At 27.9% G+C, this 27376-nt stretch overlaps 1 protein-coding gene across 1 annotated transcript; it reads left to right on the top strand.

Annotated features, from left to right (window-relative positions):
• Positions 1 to 894: 894 nt before the first annotated feature.
• On the top strand, positions 895 to 27082 carry LOC100210172 (protein NDRG3). The gene is made up of 6 exons (XM_065806162.1): positions 895 to 1230; positions 1586 to 1629; positions 3605 to 3801; positions 22555 to 22767; positions 25316 to 25748; positions 25837 to 27082. Exons 2-6 carry the CDS (start codon positions 1593 to 1595, stop codon positions 25965 to 25967), a joined length of 1011 nt encoding a protein of 336 aa, XP_065662234.1. The 5' UTR covers positions 895 to 1230; positions 1586 to 1592; the 3' UTR covers positions 25968 to 27082.
• The last annotated feature ends 294 nt before the right edge of the window (positions 27083 to 27376 follow it).

A 27376-nucleotide genomic window follows, 5' to 3' on the forward strand; every position in this document is an offset into this window, starting at 1 on the left:
TTTTATATTTAATATTGTGGTTATTTTTATTTATTTTTTTTAATTTGAATTAAATTTTTTTTTTCAAACTTTGCTTTCATTATTAAACCAGTTGACTGGTCTAGACTGCAGCATACATTCATAAGTAGGCTGCAGCTTACCCTCTTAAGAAGCGCGGACATTATATTAGTACTCTCATGCTAATTTTAGAGAATATAGCACTTATATTAAATTATTTATTAATTTTGTCCGGTGAAAGTTAATTCAGGCCCACTGTGCACTATTGAACGCCAACTTATAACGTATTGTTAACAAAACATAACTTATTAAACTTCCCACAATTCCACAACGAAAAGATTATTTATTAAAAATTAAATAGATTTTTATTCGATTTGTTATTTTGTGGTAATTCAACTATTATTACCTTGTAATTTTTTTGTTGTTGTCAAAATCAATTAAATACACAATAAATTCATTGCATTAGGGCTTGTTTATAAGTTAAGTACGCACATTGTATACAAAATACAACAAGAATAAAACTTTTAATTTAAAATCTTTTAATTTAAAACTTTATTTAACATAAAAAATTTTAATACTCCATTGAAATAAATTAAACTACAAACGCGGAAAACCTTAAACAGTATTGTACATTTGATAACGCATTATTTTTATCAAGTTTCTCAAGTTTAAAAAATAGCAGAAAGACCAATTATTTTTCGTCACTTATTAAAGATTAAGGTTTTGAGGCGTTGGGAGATGATGAAAAGGTTTTTTATTGAGTTTCTTTTTTTCAGTTAAGTACTTCATAGTCCTTCATAGGTATTGAAATAATGTGAAAGTGATTTTAAAATTATATGTTTAAAATTATATCATTTAAAAAGTTAATCACATAAATACTATAAAAGCAATCATTTTAAAATCTTTAAACAAAAAACACAGGCAAAAAAATGATTAGTAAAACATATTCGTGTGTACTTGTAGATTCGCAAAAAAGAGCTAAATTTGAAAAGTGTGTAATGATTTTAATGACATCAATATATGCAATTTAAACGCTATTTAAATTCAGATTATTGACAAAAACACGTGACTTAAAAAATTACGTAAATCTTAAAACTTTTATCGCTTAACTTGTAAAGTTACAAAAATAGCGTTTTCGAGCAATCAAGAATATATCTTATGATTTATTTTGAAAGTTAATGTAACTGCATTGTTTGTAAAGTTATACTATATCTGCATATGATACTTGATAAGGTATAAATTCTTATATTAATGAGTTAACTTTGTAACGACATTTATTTTTAAAACGATTGCACTTGATAAACAAACGTTATGTTGTCGTTGAGAATTTTGTTTTATTCTTTTGAAGTTTTTTTTTAGAAGTTTTCTTGAGAGAACAAAAAATCTTTTTTTTTTTTTTTTTGAGAAGTTCTCTCAAGACAACAAACAATCTTGTTTTTGTTTTGAGAAGTTCTCTCGAGCCAACAAAAAATATATTGTTTTTAATTTTCAATTTTGAAATTTTCAAAACATTTACACAAATATTATTCTAAATAAGTAATTTTTGCTTTTCATTAATGAATGAGTTCAGTTTTTTTTTAATTTTTAGACTGAGAATGCAGTCCATGTTGGATATAATCAAAACAGATAGAGGTTTATACTAGTTTTAAAAAATTGAAGCATTTATTAATAAACAGCTTCATCCGGTTTAATCCGATGGGGGCGTGTTGGGGGTGTAATATCTCTCAGGTGTGTTGTGTATGTATGTATATATGCATATGCTAAGCGCTCGAAGTGGAGAAAAAAAGTAATGGGACGGTTTTCAGTAAATTAAAAATACCATTCCGCCTAATCATTGTTATATTAGGAAATTTATAAAAAAGTGGAAGAATGGTTTATACTTTATAAAAGGGTGACGATATGACTTCTCGCCTTACTTTTAGCACTAAATATATACAGGAGCGGATGCAGCATTTTTTGATGTTTGAACTTCTAGACATAAAGTGAACTTAAAACATTTATATATTTGTATATATTTCAGATGCTTTGCAAAAAACTACGATGATTGGAGCCTAGAAACGAAAAAACCCTGAAAATTTTGCTTTAACTGCCCCAAACGTGGGAGCAGCAAGTTGATAAAGTACTTTTTTACTATTCTCAACTAAATTTATATTCATCGATAAAATTTAAATTTCATAAAATAATCTCATAGAGTTCAAAAATTATGACCTTATAAAATTTGTAACCCCTTCAAATTGAGGGGAGGGGTTAAACTTTATATAGTCATATTATTTGAACGCTAAAAGGTTATCGTATAAAATTTAAAATTTATCCACGAAATAAAAATTTACATGAGAAGAGTAGAAAAAGTATTTTATTAACTTATTTTTTTCGCGTTCGGGGTAGTTGAAGCGAAAATTTTAGGGTTTTTTGTTCCCAAGCTCCAATCACCGCATTTTTGTGAAAAGCAGCCTTATTTGACAGGGTATAAACTTATAAATGTTAGGATTTTTCTGCATTTCTTAAAGTTAGGTAGCTCAATTATCAAAAATTTCTGGATCTGCCCCTGATATATATATATATATATATATATATATATATATATATATATATATATATATATATATATATATATATATATATATATATATATGTATATATATATATATATATATATATATATATATATATATATATATATATATATATATATATATATATATATATTTAGAATATATGTTACTGTTACCCGCAGTACCAGTAACATATATACTATATAGCTCTAGTTTATCTATTGAGCACTCTTTTAAGTATACAATATTATGCATGATAATATAAAGATGTTTTCTTTATTCATATATATACACTTACGTATATATATATATATATATATATATATATATATATATATATATATATATATATGTATATATATATATATATATATATATATATATATATATATATATATATATATATATATATAATATATATATAAAATATATATATATTTATAATATATATATATAATATATATATATATATATATATATATATATATATATTATATATATATATTATAAATATATATATATTTTATATATATATATATATATATATATATATATATATATATATATATATATATATATATATATATGCAAACAGTGTATATATAAAATATATACATATATACAGTGCCGTGGCTACTAGGTCCTCCTCCCTCCCTTTAAAAAAACCCTGTAATAAAGGCTTCAAAATCTTAAAATTTTTTTTCTTATGCATTACTAAATAAATAAATAAAAAAACTCCTTAAACTTGCAAAAAAGCCCTTAAATTTGCAAATGGGTCCCCCAAATTCGCTGCTCCCCTTCCCAATTAGAGGTCTTGGGGGAGCCTAGCCACGGCTCTGCATAAATATATATATATATATATATATATATATATATATATATATATATATATATATATATATATATATATATATATATATATATATATATATATATATATATATATATATACACACATATATATATTAGATATAAGTAACATATAGTTATAATAACATACTATGTTACAAGATGTTTTTGTGTCTACTAACAAATTTAAATTACTTGTTTTGAAGGAACCATTCATGTGGGTATTGAATGCAGAAAAAACACCGACGCTGTTCTTGTAACACTACATGACATAGGTCAAAACCATGTTACTGCATTTGAATCTTTTTTTTCTTTTGAGCCATTTAAACCGGTTCTTGAAAACTTTACTGTGTATCATCTAAATTTTCCTGGACAACACGAAAAAGCCGACATTTTACCAGAGGTAAGAAATTGAAGATATATGAAGTAGAAATTTTTTGTATTATATTAATCAATAGAACGTAGAGCGAATCTAGTTGAGCATTGGGCAAGTCGGGCAATCAAAATATTTTGAAAACTATGCTAAAGATTGTTGGTCACTTTTTCTATTTTAGGCAGAAAAGTAGAAAAAAAATTTTTGCAATTTTTTTTTTTCTTATAAATATTTTTATCTGTCATCACTCAAGTGTTGATATTTCGTCAGACTTTTGATTATTTTTAGTCATTTTTTTCCTAAAACCTAAAAAACTAATGTGTCATCTAGTTTTACTGTTCTCTTTAAAACCTAACTAATGTGTCATCTAGTTTTACTGTTCTCTTTAAAACCTAACTAATGTGTCATCTAGTTTTACTGTTCTCTTTAAAACCTAACTAATGTGTCATCTAGTTTTACTGTTCTCTTTAAAACCTAACTAATGTGTCATCTAGTTTTACTGTTCTCTTTAAAACCTAACTAATGTGTCATCTAGTTTTACTGTTCTCTTTAAAACTTAATCGACGTGCTACTTTGTCTAGTAGGGGTATGTTGAAAAAAGCTTTTAAAAAAATAAAGTTAAACTATCGAACACAAAGAAACAACATTTGTATAATATTTTATGACACACTCTCACTATAAAAATTTTTCTCTTCTCTCGCTTACGTCATTAAAGTGTATAAAATAAAAAGTTTATAAATTATAAAGACCCTTACTGTTTATTGATAATTTATCCAAGTTCCATATCATGCATATTAATTTATTCGTTGATTTCTCAACTTTCCTGACACAATTGTTCAAATAACCCTGTTGTTGTTGAGCAGTTCGGTAAACGTTAGGCAATATCTTCTCATACAAATCTTAAAATTTTCCTTTTTTTTTTACCAATTTTTAACAGGTTAAAATATTTTTCCAATAGTGAAAAAATTGTCATCCGACGCATCGTTCATGAGATCTGTTAGATTTATGATTTGTGTTCATCCGACGCATCGTTCATGAGATCTGTTAGATTTATGATTTGTGTTCATCCGACGCATCGTTCATGAGATCTGTTAGATTTATGATTTGTGTTCATCCGACGCATCGTTCATGAGATCTGTTAGATTTATGATTTGTGTTCATCCGACGCATCGTTCATGAGATCTGTTAGATTTATGATTTGTGTTCATCCGACGTATCGTTCATAAGATCTGTTAGATTTATGATTTGTGTTCATCCGACGCATCGTTCATGAGATCTGTTAGATTTATGAATTGTGTTCATCCGACGCATCGTTCATGAGATCTGTTAGATTTATGATTTGTGTTCATCCGACGCATCGTTCATGAGATCTGTTAGATTTATGAATTGTGTTCATCCGACGCATCGTTCATGAGATCTGTTAGATTTATGAATTGCGTTCATCCGACGCATCGTTCATGAGATCTGTTAGATTTATGAATTGTGTTCATCCGACGCATCGTTCATGAGATCTGTTAGATTTATGATTTGTGTTCATCCGACGCATCGTTCATGAGATCTGTTAGATTTATGAATTGTGTTCATCCGACGCATCGTTCATGAGATCTATTAGATTTATGATTTGTGTTCATCCGACGCATCGTTCATGAGATCTGTTAGATTTATGAATTGTGTTCATCCGACGCATCGTTCATGAGATCTGTTAGATTTATGATTTGTGTTCATCCGACGTATCGTTCATGAGATCTGTTAGATTTATGATTTGTGTTCATCCGACGCATCGTTCATGAGATCTGTTAGATTTATGATTTGTGTTCATCCGACGCATCGTTCATGAGATCTGTTAGATTTATGAATTGCGTTCATCCGACGCATCGTTCATGAGATCTGTTAGATTTAGTAAAAATTGCTCAACTAGCCACCGCTCTCTACCCTATAATTAATATTATTAATAAAAATAAATAATAAAACATAAAAATAATAAATAAAGCAACCTACAAATTAAAAAAAATTTAAATAAATAAAAGTAGTTAAGTCATAAAAACACAATAACCAAACAAAGAAAACCACAAAAAAATAACCAAACAAAGAAACCACGAAAAATTCGTAACGCGTAGTGAAAGAAATAAAGTAATTATTAAAAAACATTGTGCCAAAATGAAAACTTGATAGTTAAAAAGTTTATGAAAAATTATAGCTGAAAAAAAGTTTTTTGTTTATATTATTCTAAGTATTATAAGGTATAAATGAAAATATTCAGCTCAATGAAAACTAAATTTGATTTATATTTTAAAACAAACAATAAATTTACGGGCGGTTTGAATCTTTTTTTTTTTGTCTAAAAGAAATTTTAGTCTAAAAGATAAATATGACGCCAATGTAAAGTTGTAAAGCCCGCATTCGGTGACATCTCAGTCAGAAATTTAACATTATGGTAATATCATAATGATCTCATGCTATGAGGATTTATGAATATGTAACATTTATAAAATCAAAATGATATCAAATGTAATCACTTGTTGATTTCATTCTGAACACAAAACGCGATTTAATATGAGTGAGGTCAATATGATATTAATTTAAAATCACTTAATTTCATTATTGACTCAAATTTTTTGTATGATATTTCTATTATAAATAAAGTTACCTTTTTATTTGAATTCAATTTCCTTTATAACTACTTTTTTTTACTTTGTAACTAATATTTTATTATAATAAGTTAAGTTATATTAATATACACATTTAGTAATATAATTAGTATAAACGTTTACCTTCTAAATAAGAATAATTTTTTGTTTTTTTTTGTTTTGTTTTTGACTTTGTGAGTAAAAAGGTGTTTTTCTAAAACTATGTAAAAGGTACCAAGCCTTCGTACTGAATAAAACGTCTTCTTATATGCCATTTTCGGCCCTCCTAATTTTAAAAGTTATTTTTCAACCTTTTAGACTTTCGTTTATAAAAATACTTTCAAAATGTTTCGATAAAATATGCCTTATTTTTAATGAAATGCAGGCATAACACTCTTAGGTCCATAAATTACGCAACGCTAAATTTAGCTAATAAACAAAACTAATAAACCAAGCTTTTAGCTTTTAACACGCTTCAAACGAATAAAAGCGCAGGCCTTGATGATGTTAGTGCGAATGTCTAAAAGCTGCTGCGTGAAAGAAGTATTTTATATTATAGAATCACCACTTTTCATTATCTTTAATCTTTCCTTAAAAATGGAGTTTGTCATGATTAATTAAAATTTGCAAAAATAATTCCTATATATAAAAACAGCGAAGATTCAATAGAAACTAACTACAGGCCTATCTCAATACTTTCCTGTTTTTCAAAGCTTCTTGAGTGTGTAATGTACAATAGAATATAATTGTTATTCTTGTTTCCAAACTCCAATGGTTTAAGCCAAATCATTGGAGTTTGGAAACAAGAATAACAAGTATATTCTATTGTACGATTACTACAATTAAATATTTTATTTAATATTTTTTTATATATTTTATAAATTTATATAGTAGACAAACGAATATAAAGTTATACATTATACAGTTTAGAACTTTATTCTTCTAAATCTATATCTAGTTCTAGTCAACGTTGTCAACACTTAAATATAATTCATCTAAGTCATTAATTTTACCTGACTCCATATCAGATGAATTTTCACTATCGCCACTAAAAATTGGTTACAATCTTTTAAATCTTTCTGGTAGCAACAATATTTTCTTATTTTCAATCTTTTAATTAATAAGATTGAACTACTTAGGAGATCAGCAGCATGCATAGCTCAAATGAAAATTTTAAATGAGTTTGTTTCTCTGTATTTTTTCCTTGCATGGTGTTTACGATCAAATTTATAAATTCTGTACCGAGATTTAGCTGCTTCTTCTTCTATGAAACTAAGTGGAGCTGTTGAATTAATGATAATTTCCACAGCATGTGTTCCCCAGCGTTTCCCCGACATGACAAATTGGACAAAATTGTGTCGAATAGTTATCCGTAATGTAAACTAAGGTTTTCCAATCAATCATTGAAAGGACAAAACTATAGTTGATCAAAACATACTTATGTCCCAGAATGTTAACTCCAACAGGATATAAATTTAGAACTTCTTTTACAATTTCCTGCTTAATTTTTAATACTATTTCTTTATTTTCCTTTACATACTCGAGCATTGCTAGAGTATATAAAAGAAAATAAAGAGATTTAAGTTAGAGAAGACAAAGTAAATTTATTAAGAAAGAGATTAAAACTAACTTTTGCAAAGTATATTGCACTATGGCATGCATCATATTGAAAAAAAAATATATTTAATAGTAGAAATTAGGTTTGGCTCAATTCAGTTTTTAAAATAAATGGTTTAGTTGAATCACTAACTAACTAAGAGGATTTAGTAAATAAATCAGCAAAATAAGGTCGACCAACAAAAGAGTTTTATGAATCGAGTTCTCGCACCAAAAGACGGTTGATAGCAAAAAAATCATTTGATTCAAAAACGGAATTCGTCGAAAACGGAATAACGGAATTCGTCGTTTTTTGACGGATTCCGTTACGGATGCTGTTCTTTGTGCCGTAAATATTGTGGCACAAAGAACAGCATTTAACAAACGCGAATTTAATTTAATCAAATTACTTAGTGTCGTTACAAAGCGGCGTTACGAATAGCTTTTGATTTACACTCAGCTAACCACGTTGCAAAAAAAATGACGTCTGAAGACGTCATTTTTTCTTGCAACGTGGTTGCTTTTACATCTTTATCCATTCCATTTTTTTTACCCATTAAATTGAAAAAATTACAAAGTTATTTATAATTTTACAAAACTAGGTTCGGTGTTACTCATATAGTTAAAAACTAGTCATTAGAGTGACACCTTAATAAAATAAACAAATAAAGAAAAAAAAGTAATATAGATAACAACCAAAATAAAATAAAACAAAATAAAAAGAAGAACAATAATATTTAAAAAAGCAAGCCAAATAACACAAAAAAAGGACAAAGTGAATAAACTGACAAGAGATAATAACAAATAAATGAGATAACACAACGTTTGACAATCAGAAGGATGATAAAAAAGAAAGCGAAAGGATATTTTTAAATATTATGATGAGACAAAAAATATGAAATAAGAAAACATACATACTTCCTGGATATTAAACTTTCAAAAAGTGTTTATGAAAATACTCATAAAGAAGTACCATGTAGATTTTTATCATATTTTTTTGCCATATTATGTATTATCCTATAATTTCTAACATAAAAAACGAGTGCTCACCTTTACAAACATTGTAGTAACGGAAACAAAGGCCAAAGTTAAACTACATGACCTTATGGATCACACATCCAAGAGGCTTGTGAAACTACAAGAAAAATAACTTTTAAAACCTTTGGATGATAAAAAAAAAGACTTTGATGAATTAATACTAATTAGTAGTTGGGGTATGGGGCGGAGCATCAAGTCACCTAAAATACAATCAACGTTTTAATAATTCAAACTAAAATAAATTTCAAGATTCAGATCTATTAGCCACAGCAACATTGTCTCTTCGACTATATGTATATGTAGATTCAAACAATATTTTATGGAATAACATAATGTCTCAGAGTATTAGATTCAGTAATAATGTATTTAAACCCATTATCTACATTATCAAAATTATTTTTCGAAACCTGAAATCATTGCACAATTTGTCCTAAACTTATTTCCTATATTACCTTAGTTCACAACAGTATACTTACAAAGTAAAAATAAACTTTTTACAACATTTCGAAACTCGTGTGGTTTATGGTCGATCAGTGGGACATCAAAGATGCAATTTAGAATTATTTTTCCTTAAATTAATTATTTATTTTAATACCATAAACACTTGAAAATAAAAAAAATAATAACTTTTTTTATTAACCTGATATCTTACCCATTAAACTTCCAGATTTAATTTTTAGCAACATTAAAATAAAACTTTAAAATTCAATGAAAATTTTAGATAAATTATTTGAAGAACACTTAAATTGGAAAAAATCGTATTAAATTAAAAGAAAACAAAATCTCTTCAACTCTAAGGATCGCGTTCAAAACGAAGCATCTTTAGAATAATATCGCCTAAAAAGTTTAAATTTTTCACTTATGCTTTTTTGCTATAAATTTTTAATGATGACGAGTGTCTTTGTCATGCTATATTACAATAACTAATATAGTATATTAGTTATTGTAATATAGCATGAGCAAGTCACTCGTCATCATTAAAAATTTATAGCAAAAAAACAAAACAAGCGAGTCGGTTTATTTTTAATGCAGATAGATATACATACACCTAGCCTTTACTGAAAGAAATTGATGCTTTAAATCTATACAAACTAAACATTTATCAAAAATTTTTGTTTATGTTTAAAATTCACAATAACATGCTTCCGTCATTTTTTTAGCCACATTTCTATTTACTTAATCACAGATACATAAGAAGACATTCCATTGACAATCGATCTGAATACTGACATAAAATCTATTATAGGTGCCAGCAATTTTTGGTATTAAGCTGCTTCAAGCTGGAGTAGATTATAAGAAAATAAGTATAAATTCAAAAAAAAAAAAAATCCTAAGTTAACTAGTAGCTAGCTTATCTGAAAAATCAACATTAATAAACCGCTTTAAAGTCACCATTTTTTTTTTTAGAATTACAAAGAAATGCGTCATTAAAAATAGGTCAATACTTTTTTCCAGTGAGCAAATCCTGGTTTCGCATCCTGGTTTCGCGTTTTTTGTAAAAACAAGACCCGATTTAATTTTAATCACTTTGCAATGACATCGAAAATGGCGGAAGCGTTATTTAACGGTGAAAAGGGAAAAACGAGAAAAGGAAAAACGAAAGAAAACATTTTAAAGACAAAAAACAAAAAAGCTAAGTTAAAAATAAAGTAAAATAACAAAAATATTAATAGGTATAAACGAACTAAAAGATTAAAGAAAAAATAAAACAAAAAAATGAATCAAAAAGTACAACGAACGAATAGATTTAATAAAATAAAACAAATGCAATTAAAAGCGAAATAACAAATTAAAAGAAAAGAGGTTCGAAAAATGTTCAAAAAAATTATAAAAAGAACTAATTAAAACAAAAATAATTTACTACAAATTTTTTACGCTTTTCTGTTTCCGCCAAGAATAACAATAAAAGTTTATTTTATTTTGTAGAAGTTTATGTGTTTGCCTTTTCGTTTGCGTAATGTTTGTTATCAGTGGTGGCGTTAGGGTAGGGCCTAGTTGGGTGATGGCCCAGGGCGCCGAATATAAAGGGGCGAAACTAATTGGTTATTTTACCCTTTGCCTTTTTTTTGAATGGGGTTAAATTGAGCTAGGGGCGCCGTAGAAATCTCGCCCAGGGCGCTGATAGTGCTAAAACCGGCACTGTTTGTTATTATTTGAGCTGTTGTTGCTAATTATTTATATTGTTGTTCGCTGTTGTTATTAATTGAGTGTTTTCATATTTTTTTGTCTTTTTATTTAATTTATTATAGCTTAAATCTTTTTTTTTTTAATTAATTTAATTTACACTTGCTTTTATTTATTAATATTGTTGATGAGTTTTTTGTTTGTTTGTTTATTTTATTTAGTCTCACCCCAATGACTAGGTTTTAACTATATGAGCGACACCTGACGTAATTTTGTAAAATTATAAAAAAAAATTGTAATTTTCAATTTTGGGTTCAATAAATGGATAAAAAAAATTAAAATTTATTTAAACCATTTATACTCATTTTCCAATAATAATTTTTGATAGATTAGGTTAATTATATTAACTACTTCTTTTTATTATATTAAAGTAAAATTTGTTATAAACATTCACTATTAAAAATGAATTCGATAGTCAAGTGAGCGAGCTCTTATTATAATCGGGTCAGGATTTTATGAAAAACTCGAAACACGTAAGCAAAACGAAAACATTTCAGCGGTTTATTTATTTTTTCAAGCCAAAAAGATGATTTTTTTTTCTAACTTAAAAACAAAAATATTTGAATTTTTTTTTTTGCTGACTGTATAAGTTGCAATTTTAAAAACATGTTTGTTTTTTTTTGTTTTTTTTTAATGTTTTATTTATATAAGTTCATCTAATTATATGGATTTCATGTAAAACAAACCATTTTTGCAGAACCCAAAACTAAGTCTGAAAATGTATAAAAATTAAAAAACGATTAATTTATGTTTCCATTAAACATGAAAATACGCGGGAAAATGTTTTACGCCAACGCTTGTTTTAAAAATTAGTTAATCATAACTCACTCTAGTTTAGGGCAAAGTGACCAATTAATGGCCACAATTTTTTTATAAAATGTCGTGTCGGATGTCTTAAACTAATGGTGAATTTTTTTTTATACTGCTTTATTAATGACCAACGCCTGCACCTTATACAAACCTTTTTTATTTTTAAAACATTTTTAATTCAGATAAAAATGTATTTAAACTGAGATTTTAAATTTGTACCAATTATTGGCCGGGTAGACCAAATAATAGCCAACAAATTAAAAAACGTTACCTATTATGAGCCACTTACATTACCTAAAATCAATATATCTAAGAATGCTTATATATCGAAAAGTATTATTCAGACAGACGATTAAAGCTTAATAATGAACTAGGATCTACTTTAAAGAACTACAAACCAAGATAATTTTTTTATAAGTAAAATATTCTATACTTCGCTTAAAAATATTATTTTGGTTGATATTAAACAAAAAAACTTAAACAGTTTTTATTTGTTATTCAAATAAAAAGATAGTCTATCAAAAAGGAAATACAAAATAAGTTAAGAAAATTTTTAATTACTTTCATAAAAAATCAAGCATAAAACAAATTTTAAATAAAAAAATAGCTTTAGCACATAGCTGTTATAAGATTTCAACTAGCATCTAATAATGCAATTTTCAATATATGTACAATAAGCTTTACAATAATATGTTAGAAGTTTTGATAATATTAAAATAATAATAAGAAGTTTTCACAATATATTGATAATGAATTTGATAAAAATCTGTTGATAATAATCTATTTACATTTGCTCATTATCGATGGAGATAGTTGCATTATCTGGTACTTTAATACAGATATTTTGATTATCTGAAGAGATATTGAATTCCAATATCTTAGGAGTTGAACTGAATTTTCTCATTCTAACTGAGCTAGCTTTTTTAGATAGCTTTTGTATCTCTTTCTCCTGTTTTTGTTGTGCTTTATTTTCTTTTTCTTTTTGTTTTTTCAATTTTTTCTCTTCAGCTGCTGCGACTTTCTTTTTTTTCTTCTCCTCATCATTTACTTTAGATTGCATTGCTTCTTGAGAAGTTAATACAAAATATTTTTGAGCTTTTTTTCGATTTTCTTTTGACTTGATAGTATATATCTTTGGATAAGGCAAAATATCATTGTCAATATCATTATTTGAATGGTTTGTACACAACATAATTGGTGTCAGACTAGGCTGAACAATGGCTTTAATTGGCATCTGACTACAATCATTAGTGGTTTTATTTGGAAAAAAACTAGATTGCCCAGTTGTTTCATTTGGCACAGGAACTTGCTGAATAATAGTTTCATTTAGAAATGGAATAGTAACTATAGATTCATTTGGCATCGGAACAGAGTCATCTATTTCTAAAATGGTATTTGTACATGAAATCTGTTTCAGTTTAAATTCTTTATATAATTTATACAAGGGATCTGGGATGTCGTAGCCATTTTGAATTAAGAAATTAAAAGTTGTAAACTGCTCATGAGTCAAATGGGTATCCCATATCAAAGAATTATTGTCAAGGTTTATCAAATTATTATCTATTTTAGATTCAGACATATCTCCAGGTTTATTAATTAATTCTACTTCAAAATCAACTTCCTCTTCTATTGCATATTCTGATCTTGTTATTTTAGTGTCAGTTTTGATTGGATGCAGATTTGATTCAAGCAGATCATTTGAGTCAAGTAGCTGTTGTATGGAATAGACAGAATTAGGCAAGTAAGCTATGCTTGGAACAGCAGACGGATTGTATGGAAAAATGCCACATGATCGAAACCCTGAAATAATATTAGCAGCTGTGAGAGCTTGATCCCAGGCTTTCTTAAAAAGGCCACAAAAAGTTGACTTGTCAATAGTAACTCCAGGATATTCATTCATTAATTCATGACATGTTTGATTATAATAGGTTTTAAGAGGACCAAATACTGTGCGATCTAGAGGCTGGAGCCAATGCGAACAATGCGCTGGCATTTCGACAATATAAATGTTATTTTCGATTGCAACAGACAATAACTCAACAAAGTTATGAGAATCGTGACCATCAACTATGAGAATTTGTGGCCTATCTCTACCTATATTAGGCAAGAAAGTATTAGTGAACCAAAGAAATGCAATTCCTTGCTTTGTCCAACCTGTCTCACTAAAACTCCAATTTGAGCCTGATGGTGCATTTGCAGTATTAAAAGAATGAAGGGATCTAGCCGTTTTACCTTTTGCTATCAAATGTGGAGGTACTAAACCACCTGCAGCATTTACAGCAGCAATAATGGTTATGGTTTCACGTTTTCCAGATGTGCGAGATTGAAGGTGTTTTGTACCTCTTTTTGCAATTATTTTAGGAGGTTTAAAATCCATCTGTAGCCCAGACTCATCCATGTTCCAAATTAATGAAGGCTTTAAAAGGGCACAAGTGTCACTCAAAACTTCATGCAGTGAAGAGAAATATTTAGCAACTTTTGGCATAGACATGCATTGATGACGGACTGATGAAGTACCTTCAGGCTTTCGCAAAACTAAATTTTTATGTCGCTGATTAAATGAGCGCCACCATTTTTCTGAAGGAGTTGAACGCTTAAACTTTAAATTGTGCTTTGTGGCTAAATCTGATGCATATTTTTTTAATTGTCTCTTTCCAATTCCAAATCCAAGTTCAGCTCTTGTTGCGGCATATTCAACAAGTTTTAGCTCTAAATTCATTGATAATATTGGACTAGGTCCGGGTTTGACACCATGAACTGAATTGCCTTTAAGATATTTACCAAGGGTTGACCGAGGAATACTAAATTGTGCTGCAGCTTCTCGTTGCGACATTAAACTATTTTGAACAGCTGCAATTGCATTTTTCATATCTTTGTTGGACCACTGAAATCTCTTTACATTTGTCACTTTCTGGTTCAACTTTGAATTAAAACTAGAGGCAGTGTTCTTTTTAATCTTGTTATTCTTTTTTGTGATTTTCGTGGTTTTTCCCATAATTACTCAAATTAACTAAAAGATAGAGAATACTGACTACATTGTTATGATAATGTATTTACATTAGATTTTTGTAAGGTTATATACAGATACCACAAACAAATACATATACAAGCATAAAGTATGCTTATCATACATATCTATACATCAATATAACAGAAATAGCATACATAAGTACAATGGTTAAATACAACATAATACTTATAATACATAATACTTAGTGAGCATTAAATTAAATATACAAAATATTTATATTTTAAATTGTTATGTAGCTAGTAAATATTAATAATAATAATTTTTGTTTATTTGTATTATATAAATTATAAAATACAAACCATTACTTTAAACCATTACTTTAAATATTTACAAACATTAAAACAAATAAAATTACATACTTGCAGACATAATAAACCGTTATAATAAATACTGTAAAGTAAATACTTATTATACGTAGTATTTATACATCTTAAAGTAAATACTGATTATAGTTAATATAAGCCTTATATTAAATATAATCAGTATTTACTTTACCATGTATAAACACTAAGTATAACTATAATAAGGATACAATTAGGACATATAAGTTATTAGAAATTTTATAATAAGGACATATAAGTCTAATTTATTGTGACACAATTTGTGTTTAAACTATATACACAATGAATTAGACTATTGTCCTAATAATAGCCACGCAATAATTCGATATTAAAAATAGGGGCCGTGGCTCTTATTTGGTTAAATAAATAGCTATTATTGAGACCTATTTGAAATCTGGGAGTTTAGGTTATATTGATGCTTCTGCCTATCGTATATTGACGAACAAAACAGTTTACGTAATAATATTAAAGTACACAACAGATCAAAATAAACCAAAAAGACATACTTGAAAGAATATTGCGTTAAAATATGTCTCAAAGTTGCATGAAAAAACCAAAAATTACTTTTTACGGCATAAAATATTCACTTAAATTAACCTTGAGAAAAATAAGATTTCCTTAAAATCAAGACTGAAAAATACATTTATAAAAGTTAGATTAAAACATAGATATATTAAAGAAACAGAAAAGTATAATCAACAACTAGATAAATGTTCCGCCAAATAAATAAATGCAATAAAAGCGGACCCAAATTCGGCTCTTAATAAGACCCGGCCATTATTAGGGCTCTTTGCCCTATGTTTCATAATGAATTAAATATAATTAAAAAAAAAATTAAAAAGAATCGGTAAGACTTACAACTTTCAAACTTTGCGCATTATAGTTTTATGGTACTCCCGCTTGAAGTAATTGATTTTCTTAAAAAAAGCTGATATAACAAGTTTATTCAGAATATATTTGATTTGATTTGATTGTAACCACAATAAGGTACCGCTGCGGTTCTAAAAGTAGGGTTAATAAACTGTTATAATAATTTTATCGATGACTATAAATTTATCGATGACGATAAGTCTAGTTGAGAATAGTACAAAATTTATTATATCAATTTGTTGCTCTCACGTTCGGGGCAGAGGGAGAGCGAAAATTTATAGGTTTTTTTGTTCCCAGGCTCCAATCATCGCAATTTTTGCAAAGCATCCTTATTTGACATAAATATATACATACAAATGTTAGGAGTTTGCTCCTCAAATCTCAAAGAATCTTAAAGACCAAAAATATGCTGGATCCGCCCCTGCAAAGTAAAGGTTTCACTAACAACCGTGATTTATTGCTGCTTTTTGAATCTTCCTTATAGACACTTTAATTTGGACGCTTATTGAATTTTTTAGACCAAAAAATTTTTTAAAATTACTGTAAAACAACGTTTTTACGATAATTTTAAAAAATTACCGTAAAAACGTAATTTTGACTGAAATGTAAAATATTTAAAGATCATAAAACATCTATCTTTTATATTTGTTGCATTTTTACGTAATTTCACTCAAAACCATCTCTTGAGGGTGCGCAATGGAGTGTATAACCCCCCAGCGAAAGTCTTATTCAAAAATTATTCAGCAAATTTAGACTGTAGTCGGAAAATCTGGACCTTTAGTTGGCGATTCTTTATTGAACGTATCTGTTTTGCCGACTAAATTGTTGTTCGGCAAAAAAACTCACCTTCCTGTTCTCTTCAGGATTGTCCTGATTTCACTATTGCATTAGTTAGATTGTAGTTTTAGCAAATAATGATGAAAGATTTCATTACAAAATAAACATACATATTATTTAAACATAAACAACAAGTTCAGATTACACTACAAAAGACGTTCAGAACGTCTTTTGAACGTTCATAAGACGTCTTTTTAGGACCAAGTGTCGGCGGGGTACATATGTAATTTTTTAAATAGGTTTAATATAGGGCTGGATTTACCATAATCGTGGCCCGGGACAAACTTTAATATAGGGCCCTTTCAAAATAAATGATAATGCATTACTCGATTTAATGATAATGCTAGTGATTTGACTAGTGACATAAGTTTGTTACAGATAAAGTTGAATAAATAAACGATACAGGAAAGTATGCATACAGTGTTACACTTTCGCATACAGTGTTACATTTTCTATAAGAATAGTTTCAGTTTTTTAGATTTAAGTAGCGTCACCTTTACTGTACCAGGAATTAATCATAAATTTGCTTTCATAACTTTTGGGTTAGCAAAGTCATTGATACTATTATCAAAGTTCATTTCTCTCATAATGTTACTTTTAAAAAAGCCACGTTAGTGAGCTTTTTTAAAAGTAACATCATGAGAGAAATGATGCTTTGAATCATTGAGGTACGCAAATAATTTTTGATTAACTTTTAGAAAACGTGTTTTCTGCTATAGGAAATTAGCACAAAAGAGAGTTAGCAGCGTATTTTTAATTTTTGAACGAGCTATCAAATATTTATTTGAGCCAGCTTTCTCTGCTCCCTTTCACTCATAATCTTCAAAACATTTACGTTCTGACATGACATAACGTCAACGCATATAAATGTTGTGGAGCACAACACTAACCTGTGAATAGCCATTTGCAAGAGTCTTAATGGTATCTGCTCTGCAAGCCCATTGCGTTAAACTGATTATTTTAAAGTACACATAAACTTCTTCTTATTTAAAAACTTTACACTGCATCGGCGTGTGGAGCTGATGAAAAAAGCATACAATTTTTCAAGAACGTTAAAAAAACTCTCAGTTCATGAGTTTTTCATTTTGAGAAGCCTGTTTATGATCTTTCAACAACATTAATGAGAATCTCAAAGAAACAATCTTCACAATGTCAAATCTTGATTGAATTTTTCGAATGAAATAACTAATCGCAACGTTAAAGATGTTCGCCTCAAATTGTTTTTCGGGGATCTCTCTCGTGAGACTATGCTGCATTTCTAGGTTTTGCTATATTCAATTAAAAATCAAAATCGCAACACTTTTAAACTTTATTAAAAGAACATGGTCTAATTTAGCATATCACTAATAAGGTTGAAATCCTCTACAGTTCGAGTGAGGGCAACAGTAGTTTCCTATAATCGTTTTTCAATTCGATTTATAGCGGCAATCCAAGCTTTTTATCTGTTTTCCGAAAGCTTATGAAGGAAGGTTCTGCTTATGAAGCAAGGTTCTACTTATGAAGCAAGGTTCTAGTTGAATCTTGAAGAATTTCCTATCTAGCTAGACTGCAACTAAAGTGTATGTAAATATCCTAGATGTTGTCTAAAAATAAATTCAGCTCATGGTTCAACAATAGCAATATTTTCCTTTTTTCTCTATTTATTTTTGACACAAAAAAAGCGCTCTTTTTCTTCTAAGTCGCAGTTAAAAAATAAAGAATATAAGAGATCTGTGTGTGGTACATCGGCTATCCCACCTTGATTAAAAAAAAAAAACTTGGCAAGAGTAAAAAATCATGGAAAATTTTTTAAAAGTTTGTCAAACTAAATTTATTTTTATTGTAATTTATGTCAGCTTAAGCAACACCCAGATATAAAAATTTTTAATAATGATAACTTTTTAGTACATTTTTTAAGGTTTTATTTAGTTGAAATCTTCATTAGGATACCCAGCTTGAAACAACGTCGGAAGCGTTTGACCAACGTTGACCCGACGTTGGAACTACGCGATGTGTTTGCTGGGTAATAACAAACCTTTTGACCGTATTGTCAATAAGGTGTTCTAAAGAATGTTTTTAATGTCGGAAAATCAATTGATGGCTCAGGAGCGGACACTGAATTTTTTGATGTTTGAGATCTTTCTCTTTCAGGCATTGTAAAATCTTTACAATATCTGAAAAGTATTTAAGTATATTCGCATTTATGTCAAAAAAGAATGTTTTACAAAAAATTGTGGTGATTGGAGCCTGGGAACAAAAATTCTAAAGTTTTCAGAGCCAACCAAAAATGTGAGAGTAATGAGTTAACGAAATATTTTATTTTTATGTAAAGTATTTATATATTTTTTTGATTTTTATTTTAAATAACTATTTTTTTGTGATCTTTCACACTGATCAAAAACTTAAAAACACAACGCAATAAAAATCGGTATAAAAGAACAAAAGAAAAATTTTTTTTGACGTAATTATCCTAACCATCTTTACCCAGTATTTTCGATTCCCACTAGTAGTTCGATTCCCACCACGTCCCTGATAGTACCGCGCTCAACTTGTTTCTCCGCGCAGCGGCCTTGTTCGTCAAGGTTCAATTTTTGGAGTTATAGAGTTGAGAGAGGGTTATAACCACAAGTAGCCTCCACATCTTTAGTGGCCTTCTCGGTCTTGGGGAGGTGAATTACAAAAAAAAAAAAAATTTACGAATGTAATATTTAACATAAGAATGTTTTGTGTCAAATTGCGCTGACGAGAGGCTGAAAAGGAAAATATCCCAAAACTAAAACATCACATGCTTTAATATGTTGGGAATTGTTTTTTTTTTGGGAAAAGGAAATTATTATTTTAAATAAGTCAACAATTCATTAAAATATTTAAAGTTTGATAAAAAAAAGTTATTTGGCGTTCAAACTTTAATATCACGTAAAGTTTACAACATCGATAAAACGAGGGGGTATTTATTTTAAATGGATGTTATTTCAAAAGATTAAATTGTTTTTTAATGAAACTTTAAATCTTAGAATAATTTTTAATAAAGTTTAAGGAAATACAATTAATATTTTGAAAAAACAATTTTCCCCTACTTTTTGGCAGGTGATTTCTAATTTTTAGAGATATTTTTGTTTCCAAGCTCTAATTAGCGCAATTTTTAGCAAAACATTCTTAAGTAAAAAACATATTAAGTTTGAAGTTTAAAACTTACCTAAAAATTACAAAACTCAATTACCACACAATTTTGTATCCTCTCCTGGAGCACTGGTCTCTAGTTATATCCTCTCCTGGAGCACTGGTCACTAGTTTTATCCTCTCCTAGAGCATGTCATTAGTTTATATTTAACATTACCTCTGAGATTATATCTGACAACACAGTCTTGCAACATATTATAAGTTTTTGAAGATATTTTTGCGTTCTAACATTCCAATTATTGTACTTGTTTTTCTATCACAACCAAACAATATATAGAAACAATATACAGAATATTAATTTGATTAGTACCAAATAAAAGTTCAGTGGTCAAACTGAAGAAAAGGTTTCAAAGTTTTATATGAATATTGTTTTATTCCTTTTAATTTTCGCAAGGAAATTAAATTTATTTTGGAGAAAGTTAAAAAATCCTAGAACCTCCTGGAGTATTAAAAGTCTACAATAAACTTCTGGATAAAATTGGAATAAAAATACAGGCAATTGGCAGTCGTACTATTTTTTTTTTTTTAATGAGTATAAAAAGAATTACAAAAAATGAAAAGTTTCATTCAACGTATATATTGATTAAGCTCTAGCGACAGCTAAATATAAACTATTTCAGTTAGATCAGTATTTATGTGGTGACGCATTAAAAGCGGTTGTGGGATTCGGCCATTCTCCATTTGCCTACTAAGCTGTAAGAGAAATACTTGAAAGAAAAGATAGCGTGATAAAAACTAAGGTCCTCTCATGTCATCTCATGAGTGAAAAATCACTAAGAAATGTCAAAAAAAATTTGTTAGATGTGGGGTTATAACAAACTTAAAAGAAACAAAGAAAACTAAGAAACTTGGTAATGGAATATTATACCACAAACTGCAAAAAAAGATTCCGGAGAAAACTATTCTGGGTTTAGATTATTAATCGGTTTAAACGCTTCCATTATAAGAAGTTTACAGATTATTATCAAAATCTAATAGTTCATCAAGTGAAAAGTCAAATCTTTTGCGCACTATACGAAGAGCTTTTTTATGAATTCTATTTATGAGGTTGTGATAGTATTTAGAACAAAACATCATAATTATAGTAGAATAGTTTGAATAACTAGACATGATAAAGGCGTCAAACAACAGGGTTGCTTTATTACTGAAAAATATTTACTACTCTTTGCTGCATAAATATTTAATGTGATATTTAATTAAAAACGCCTTGTAACAAAATTTTTGACACGTTTTTTTTTTGGCGGTTTATGCAATTTTTAGTGAAAATTTATACTTAAAAAAATAGTTTCATTAATTACCAAACAATAACAAGGTAAACTTGTGAGACTATTTAAAGTAAAATTAGGAATTTGTATCAAGGTACCACACCCATGGGGTACCTTGGGACAACATATGAGCACCATTAAAAAATTAAATAAAAAGTATAAAATTTAGAGAAAAGGCAGATTTTTACTTGAAAGGCAAACAACTTAATAATAACCCAAATAATGTATCCAACGGTTTAAATCACATTTCAGAAATGTAGGTAATGTATTATTTTAAATGTCATTCTTAAACATCAATATGCAATGGCTTTATATCGAAATTGGACCTCATAGTATTATATTTACAATAATATAAATCATTCACATAAATATAAATCTTACAAATTGACTGTGAATGTTAAAAAAAATTGATTTTCAAGAGTTTTGGGCCTTCCTATAAATGCTGTATCAAGTTACCCCATACTTGCTAATATATGAATTAAAAAAAAGGTCCGTGTACTATGGTGCCCCACTCTCCTCTGTTTTCGCTCTAAACATTGAATTTAAGTAATGAAAAAATTTAAATTATAAACATTAATTAAAAACAAGCTCAAGGAATGTTTTTTCTCATAAACAAAATTATTAAAAAAAAAAAATGAAAATCAAAAATTTTTGATTCAAGATTTCAACCTATTGAGGGTTCAAGATTCAAACCTTTTAACTTCTTAAAAAATATTTATTTTTTGATAATTTAAAGATAAAGATACCAGCTTAAACACTTTCTAGGGTATAAAGCGAAAAATGCTAAGTGGAAGCTAAAACACTTTCAAGGGTGAAAGGGTTAAGATAAAATCTAAATACATCTTTGGATGTTCCCGAGAGTCTGATATCTTAAATTATAAAAGAAAAACCCTCTAAACTTCTTTACCAACTCTCAATCAACATTTTTTTAAGAAAAAAAAAAATATAATAATAATAATGTCGTTCCTTCGAAAAATGAAATATTTTTTTCATTATTCTTTCACTTTTATTTTTTATGTTTTTAGAATTACGTGTATCCGACCATGGACGAAATGACTGATATAGTAAAGGAGGTACTTGACTCTTATAGTCTTCAAAATTGCGTATGTTTTGGAATAGGAGCTGGGGCAAATGTATTTACTCGCTTAGCTTTAAAATACCCAAGTTATGTTGAGTGCTTAATTGCAATTAATGGCGTTCTTAGTGCATGCTCCTGGGTGGACTGGTCATACGAAAAAGTGAGTTACCGCACACTATTGAAATTAGTTTGTTTTGTTTTTTTGTTTTTTATTTTACTTTTTAATACTAAAATACTTTTTTGACGGACGCCCTAGAGCTGAAGGTGTTCGAGGTAATTATTACGCATGGGTCAACCTCTAAAACATTTTAGATTTCGGTTGGATTATATGGTAGTGGTAGCGGGCTGGGTTTGTAAATAAAAGGTATGGAGTTTTAGAATTAACTTGCTAAATTTGTTTCTTCGTACAACGGCCTAGCAAGTCAAGATGTTTTGACGTTATAGGGTTGAGTCTGAGGTATTTAATAATAAAGAAGATTTATTTAGTTTAATAATTAAATTTTTATATTAAAAAATTAAACTTATCCTATTTCCCGGGTATAGCAGGCTTGGTCAGGAATGGCGTGCGATTGCACGCTGTAACTGACCACGCTTATAATATTTTTTTTTTACAATTTGACCGCGACGGTTTTGATGTTTTAACAATTTAAATGCTATAAAAAAAGCTGTTACGTTATAAATAACTTTTAATCGTTGATCTTTTTTAAAGTTTTTATTTTATCCGAAGGCTTTAAATAAAATAAAAATTAATTACAGTAATTGTTTAAAATAAACGTATTTTGTGTAAATTAACAAAACGTTATATTTAAATTTTTTTTATGTTTTATTTTTATTGCTTTATTTTTTTTGTTTCTATTTTTAAAAAGAATTAAAACTTTTTTTTTAACTTGACTAACTAATCAGAGCATAAGATGATTAAAAATTACTATTTTAAATAGACAACAGTAATTTTTAAACATTTTTTGCTATTGCAACTTTTTGTAAAAAATAAATGTTTACACTAGGGACGTAATGGAGGTGTATCGGAGGTATAACAAAAGTTTCAATTTACTTTATTGAAATCGAATTATTATAAAGCAAAACGCGTATATAAAATAACATGTTACACTGCTTCGACTCCTGCTTCGATAGGTTGGATTGGTTTTGATTGATTTTCTTAAGTTCTGACAATTCAAATTGGAAGTTATAACGAAGATAAAATATGAAAACGCAGCGTATTCTATCAAACTTGAGAGTTTTGATTCAAGACAACTTTTTTTTGGTATTAAAAACTTAAACTAAATTATTTTTTAAAATTTGCTTATAAACTGTGATTTGAATGTCTTAGTTTAAAACTCCGGCTCCGATAAACCTCCGTTACACATCCGATACACATCCGATACACCTCCGTTACATCTCTCCATTACATCTCTCCGTTACATCTCGTGTGTAAACTTTACACCATTTAAAAATAATATATATAAAACTTTTTAGTAATTTAAATAAAATTTGTTCAATCATTAGAAGTAATTTGTAAAAGCTTTTTGCGTAACTTTAATAAAACGTTTCAAAATATAAATTTCAAGTAATTTAACAAAAAAAAATTTTCGCTTCAAGATTGATTTTTTGAGTTTTATTTTAGTGCTTACATATTTTCTTTTTCGTAAAGAATTGTTCTTTTTTATCATTATTATTTTTTTAATTTTCTTCCTAGTTTAAGTTTAGCTACTCGGTGTAGTTAAGGAAATTTGAAACATTATAGCGTCTGTATGATATTTTGTTGACTTCGACATATTTCCGTTAAATAATCAGGTCTGTGAATTATGAAAAGACGAAAAAAATTATAATGATAAATTTTGCGGTATCATAAAATATGTTTATAGCGAAAAAACCCAGACCGAAGATTTTTTTTTTTTTTTTTTTTAAATCTTCTTAAAATCACAACTGCTTGTCCAAATTTAAATAAGATTTTAACTAAATGCGTTTTTTAGGTGAAATGAACGTCATAGTTTAATAATATGATCTGTTCTGATTGTTTATTGGTATTTTTTCTTAATTATAAGCTCTTTCTCGGTCGGAATTCTAGTATTTTTTTGTTAAAATTGATAAAAAATATTATATTTTGACAACTATATATAGTTAATATACGTCAGAATAGATTAGAACTAGGATTTAAACTGGGTTAAGGCACTTTTTCAAAAGGTTTTAAATAAATTCATTTTAACGCCAATGAGTGAAAGTGATCTATAGACTCCAAAATAGTGTTCTTTAAATTCACTTATTGGGGTAGCAAAAAGGTTTTGAAAATTATATCTAAAAAAAGAAAAGTTTCTTAAAATAATAAAAAACCTGAAGCAAAAAACAATTATAACATCTAAAGCTCTTGTTTGGACATAATACGCTGATAAAATCATGCTAATAGTAAATCGCCATAACTACTCCGAGTAGCGCTTTTTTTTTTTTTTTCAGCACAATGTTTTAAAATCATCTAAATGTGTCGTGGTCAAATTGTGGTCAAAATAGCGCTCGATCGCACGTCCAAGCCTGGAATCCGAGAGTTTGAGTTTGAGAATATAGATTGACTTCAATATTGTCTTTCTACATTTATATCTACCATCTCGTCGCATGCCTAAAAATGACTTGAGCACCATAAAATCCTGGATCCGTCTTTTCTCAAATTATTTTATAAGTAAATTATTTTCTTATAATTCTTGTTTTCTGTTATAAAGCTATCAAGTTACTATCTGAAATCTAAAGGAATGACTCAGTTTACCATTGATTATCTTTTATATCACTACTTTGGAGGAAAAAATAACGATTGCTTAAACAGTAACATAGTTGCTACGGTAACAAATCAATTGAAACTTTTTAAACACCCAAGAAATCTTGGATTGTTTATGGAGTCATACGCAAATCGTTTACCTATTGTGTTACACAGACCTGTTATTGGGGAAAAACCCACAAATGCTTTAAAATGTGGTGTCCTTTTAATAACTGGTAAATTTTCTCCTGCAGTGGAAGAAACAGTTGAAATGAGTTCACAACTCGATCCGAGAAGTTCAACTTGGATGAAAATTGATGCTGCTTCAAGTATGGTTTTAGAAGAACAGCCAATCAGAGTTGTTAATGCTATTATCCTTTTTGTGCAAGGCTATGGGCACAGTAAGATAATATTCTTTTTAAACAAAATATTTTTTTTTATTTCTAATTAAGAATTATGAATTCGTTTTTTTATTTTTATTTTCCATAGTTGCTCGAGCAGTTCCGCCGTCTATTCCACCCATAATACCAAGCAGCGTCTTCCAGGAAGTACTTGCTTTTAAAGATACTTTTGTGTACGACAACCCGAATATTGATGTAGAAGAAACTCTTGCACTATGAGCATGGTCATTCAAAGGATTGTATTTTAAGTAAACTCTAATCGGTGCATTTGCGATTGCATATTTTATAACTGCCTTTTTTTTTAATTTTATCTCAGTTTAAAGTTTAAATTTAAAGTCTGATTAAAATAATTAATGTTTTTTTAAACATCTTGTTAATTGTTTTTTAAAGGTAAGAAATATTATGTCTTTTGTTTGTAATCATAAAGCATATCTTAAACCAATAATCTTTTACTATTATATCGCAATTATTAAGTTGTCACATGCATAAATAGTTTTGCTTTTTAATACTTAAAAAATTTCAAAATTTTAATTAAAATCCTTTACTTTCATTTTTCATATCTTTCATAAATATCTTTTTTCGTCCTTATGGTTACTCAATGAACCAAAAAATAATTTCAAATTGTCCGAAGAAAACTTAAGAATGCACAGTGGGTTTCTTACAAATGGGTAACCAAAATTATTTTCTCCATAAATGCGCAAAACTATTATTATTTTAAAAAGATACATATTTTAAAGAATTTATGTCCATCATTTTACATAACTTTGACTTTTGCTATCATAGAAATTTAATAGCATAGAACTTTATGCAGGAGGAAAGAAAGGGAGGGGGGGGGGAGCATACTTTAAAATATTGTTAAAGTTAGCAATAGTCAATCCAAACTAAAGTTAAAAGTTAATAAAAAGTACTTATAGCTAAGTTAAAAAACAAATTTATCAAAAAACTTAGAGAATGAGGTCATATCTCTTCGTATTTTAATGAATCTAAATAATTAATTTTAAAAAAAAAATCACAATAAATAATTTAGTTTTTTTTTTATTCAATTTTTTTATCATTACTATTTTCTTCATTTGATGTGTCGTCATCATTTTTATCATTGCTTGTATTTACGACTGCTTATTCTAATATTAAAACGAGATGCAGTAAATCTATTGGCAGTAAATCTATTGGCAGTAAATCGGGGTATTTATGTTGCTATGCTAATCACCGCATTGTTTTTGCAAAACATTTGGCATAAGCATGAACTAACTTATTTTTGGAGTTTTTCACAATGGTTTTTTTTTTTTAATTTTAAATTGGTTCTTTATTTGTAAATAAATTATTTTGTATTTTTATATTTGCTTTTTTTATATATTTAGTTCCATCAATATATTTAACAAAATAAATAAATAAATACTGTTTACAATATAGTAAAAAAATATTATATACCGTTTTTATTAACAATTCAAATTGTCCAAAACTAATTCAAAGCAGAGAACTATAATAAAATATATAAAACAAAAACTAAATTTGTTATTAAAAACAAAATAAAATAAATGCAACGATATTAGGGGTCTTCCATAAAGTACGTACGCAGGTATGGGGAAAGGAGTCGACCAAAAACGTACGAAGGGGTGGACGTATTAAGG

Source organism: Hydra vulgaris, chromosome 09 (assembly GCF_038396675.1).
Source record: "Hydra vulgaris chromosome 09, alternate assembly HydraT2T_AEP".
Lineage (NCBI taxonomy): Eukaryota > Metazoa > Cnidaria > Hydrozoa > Anthoathecata > Hydridae > Hydra > Hydra vulgaris.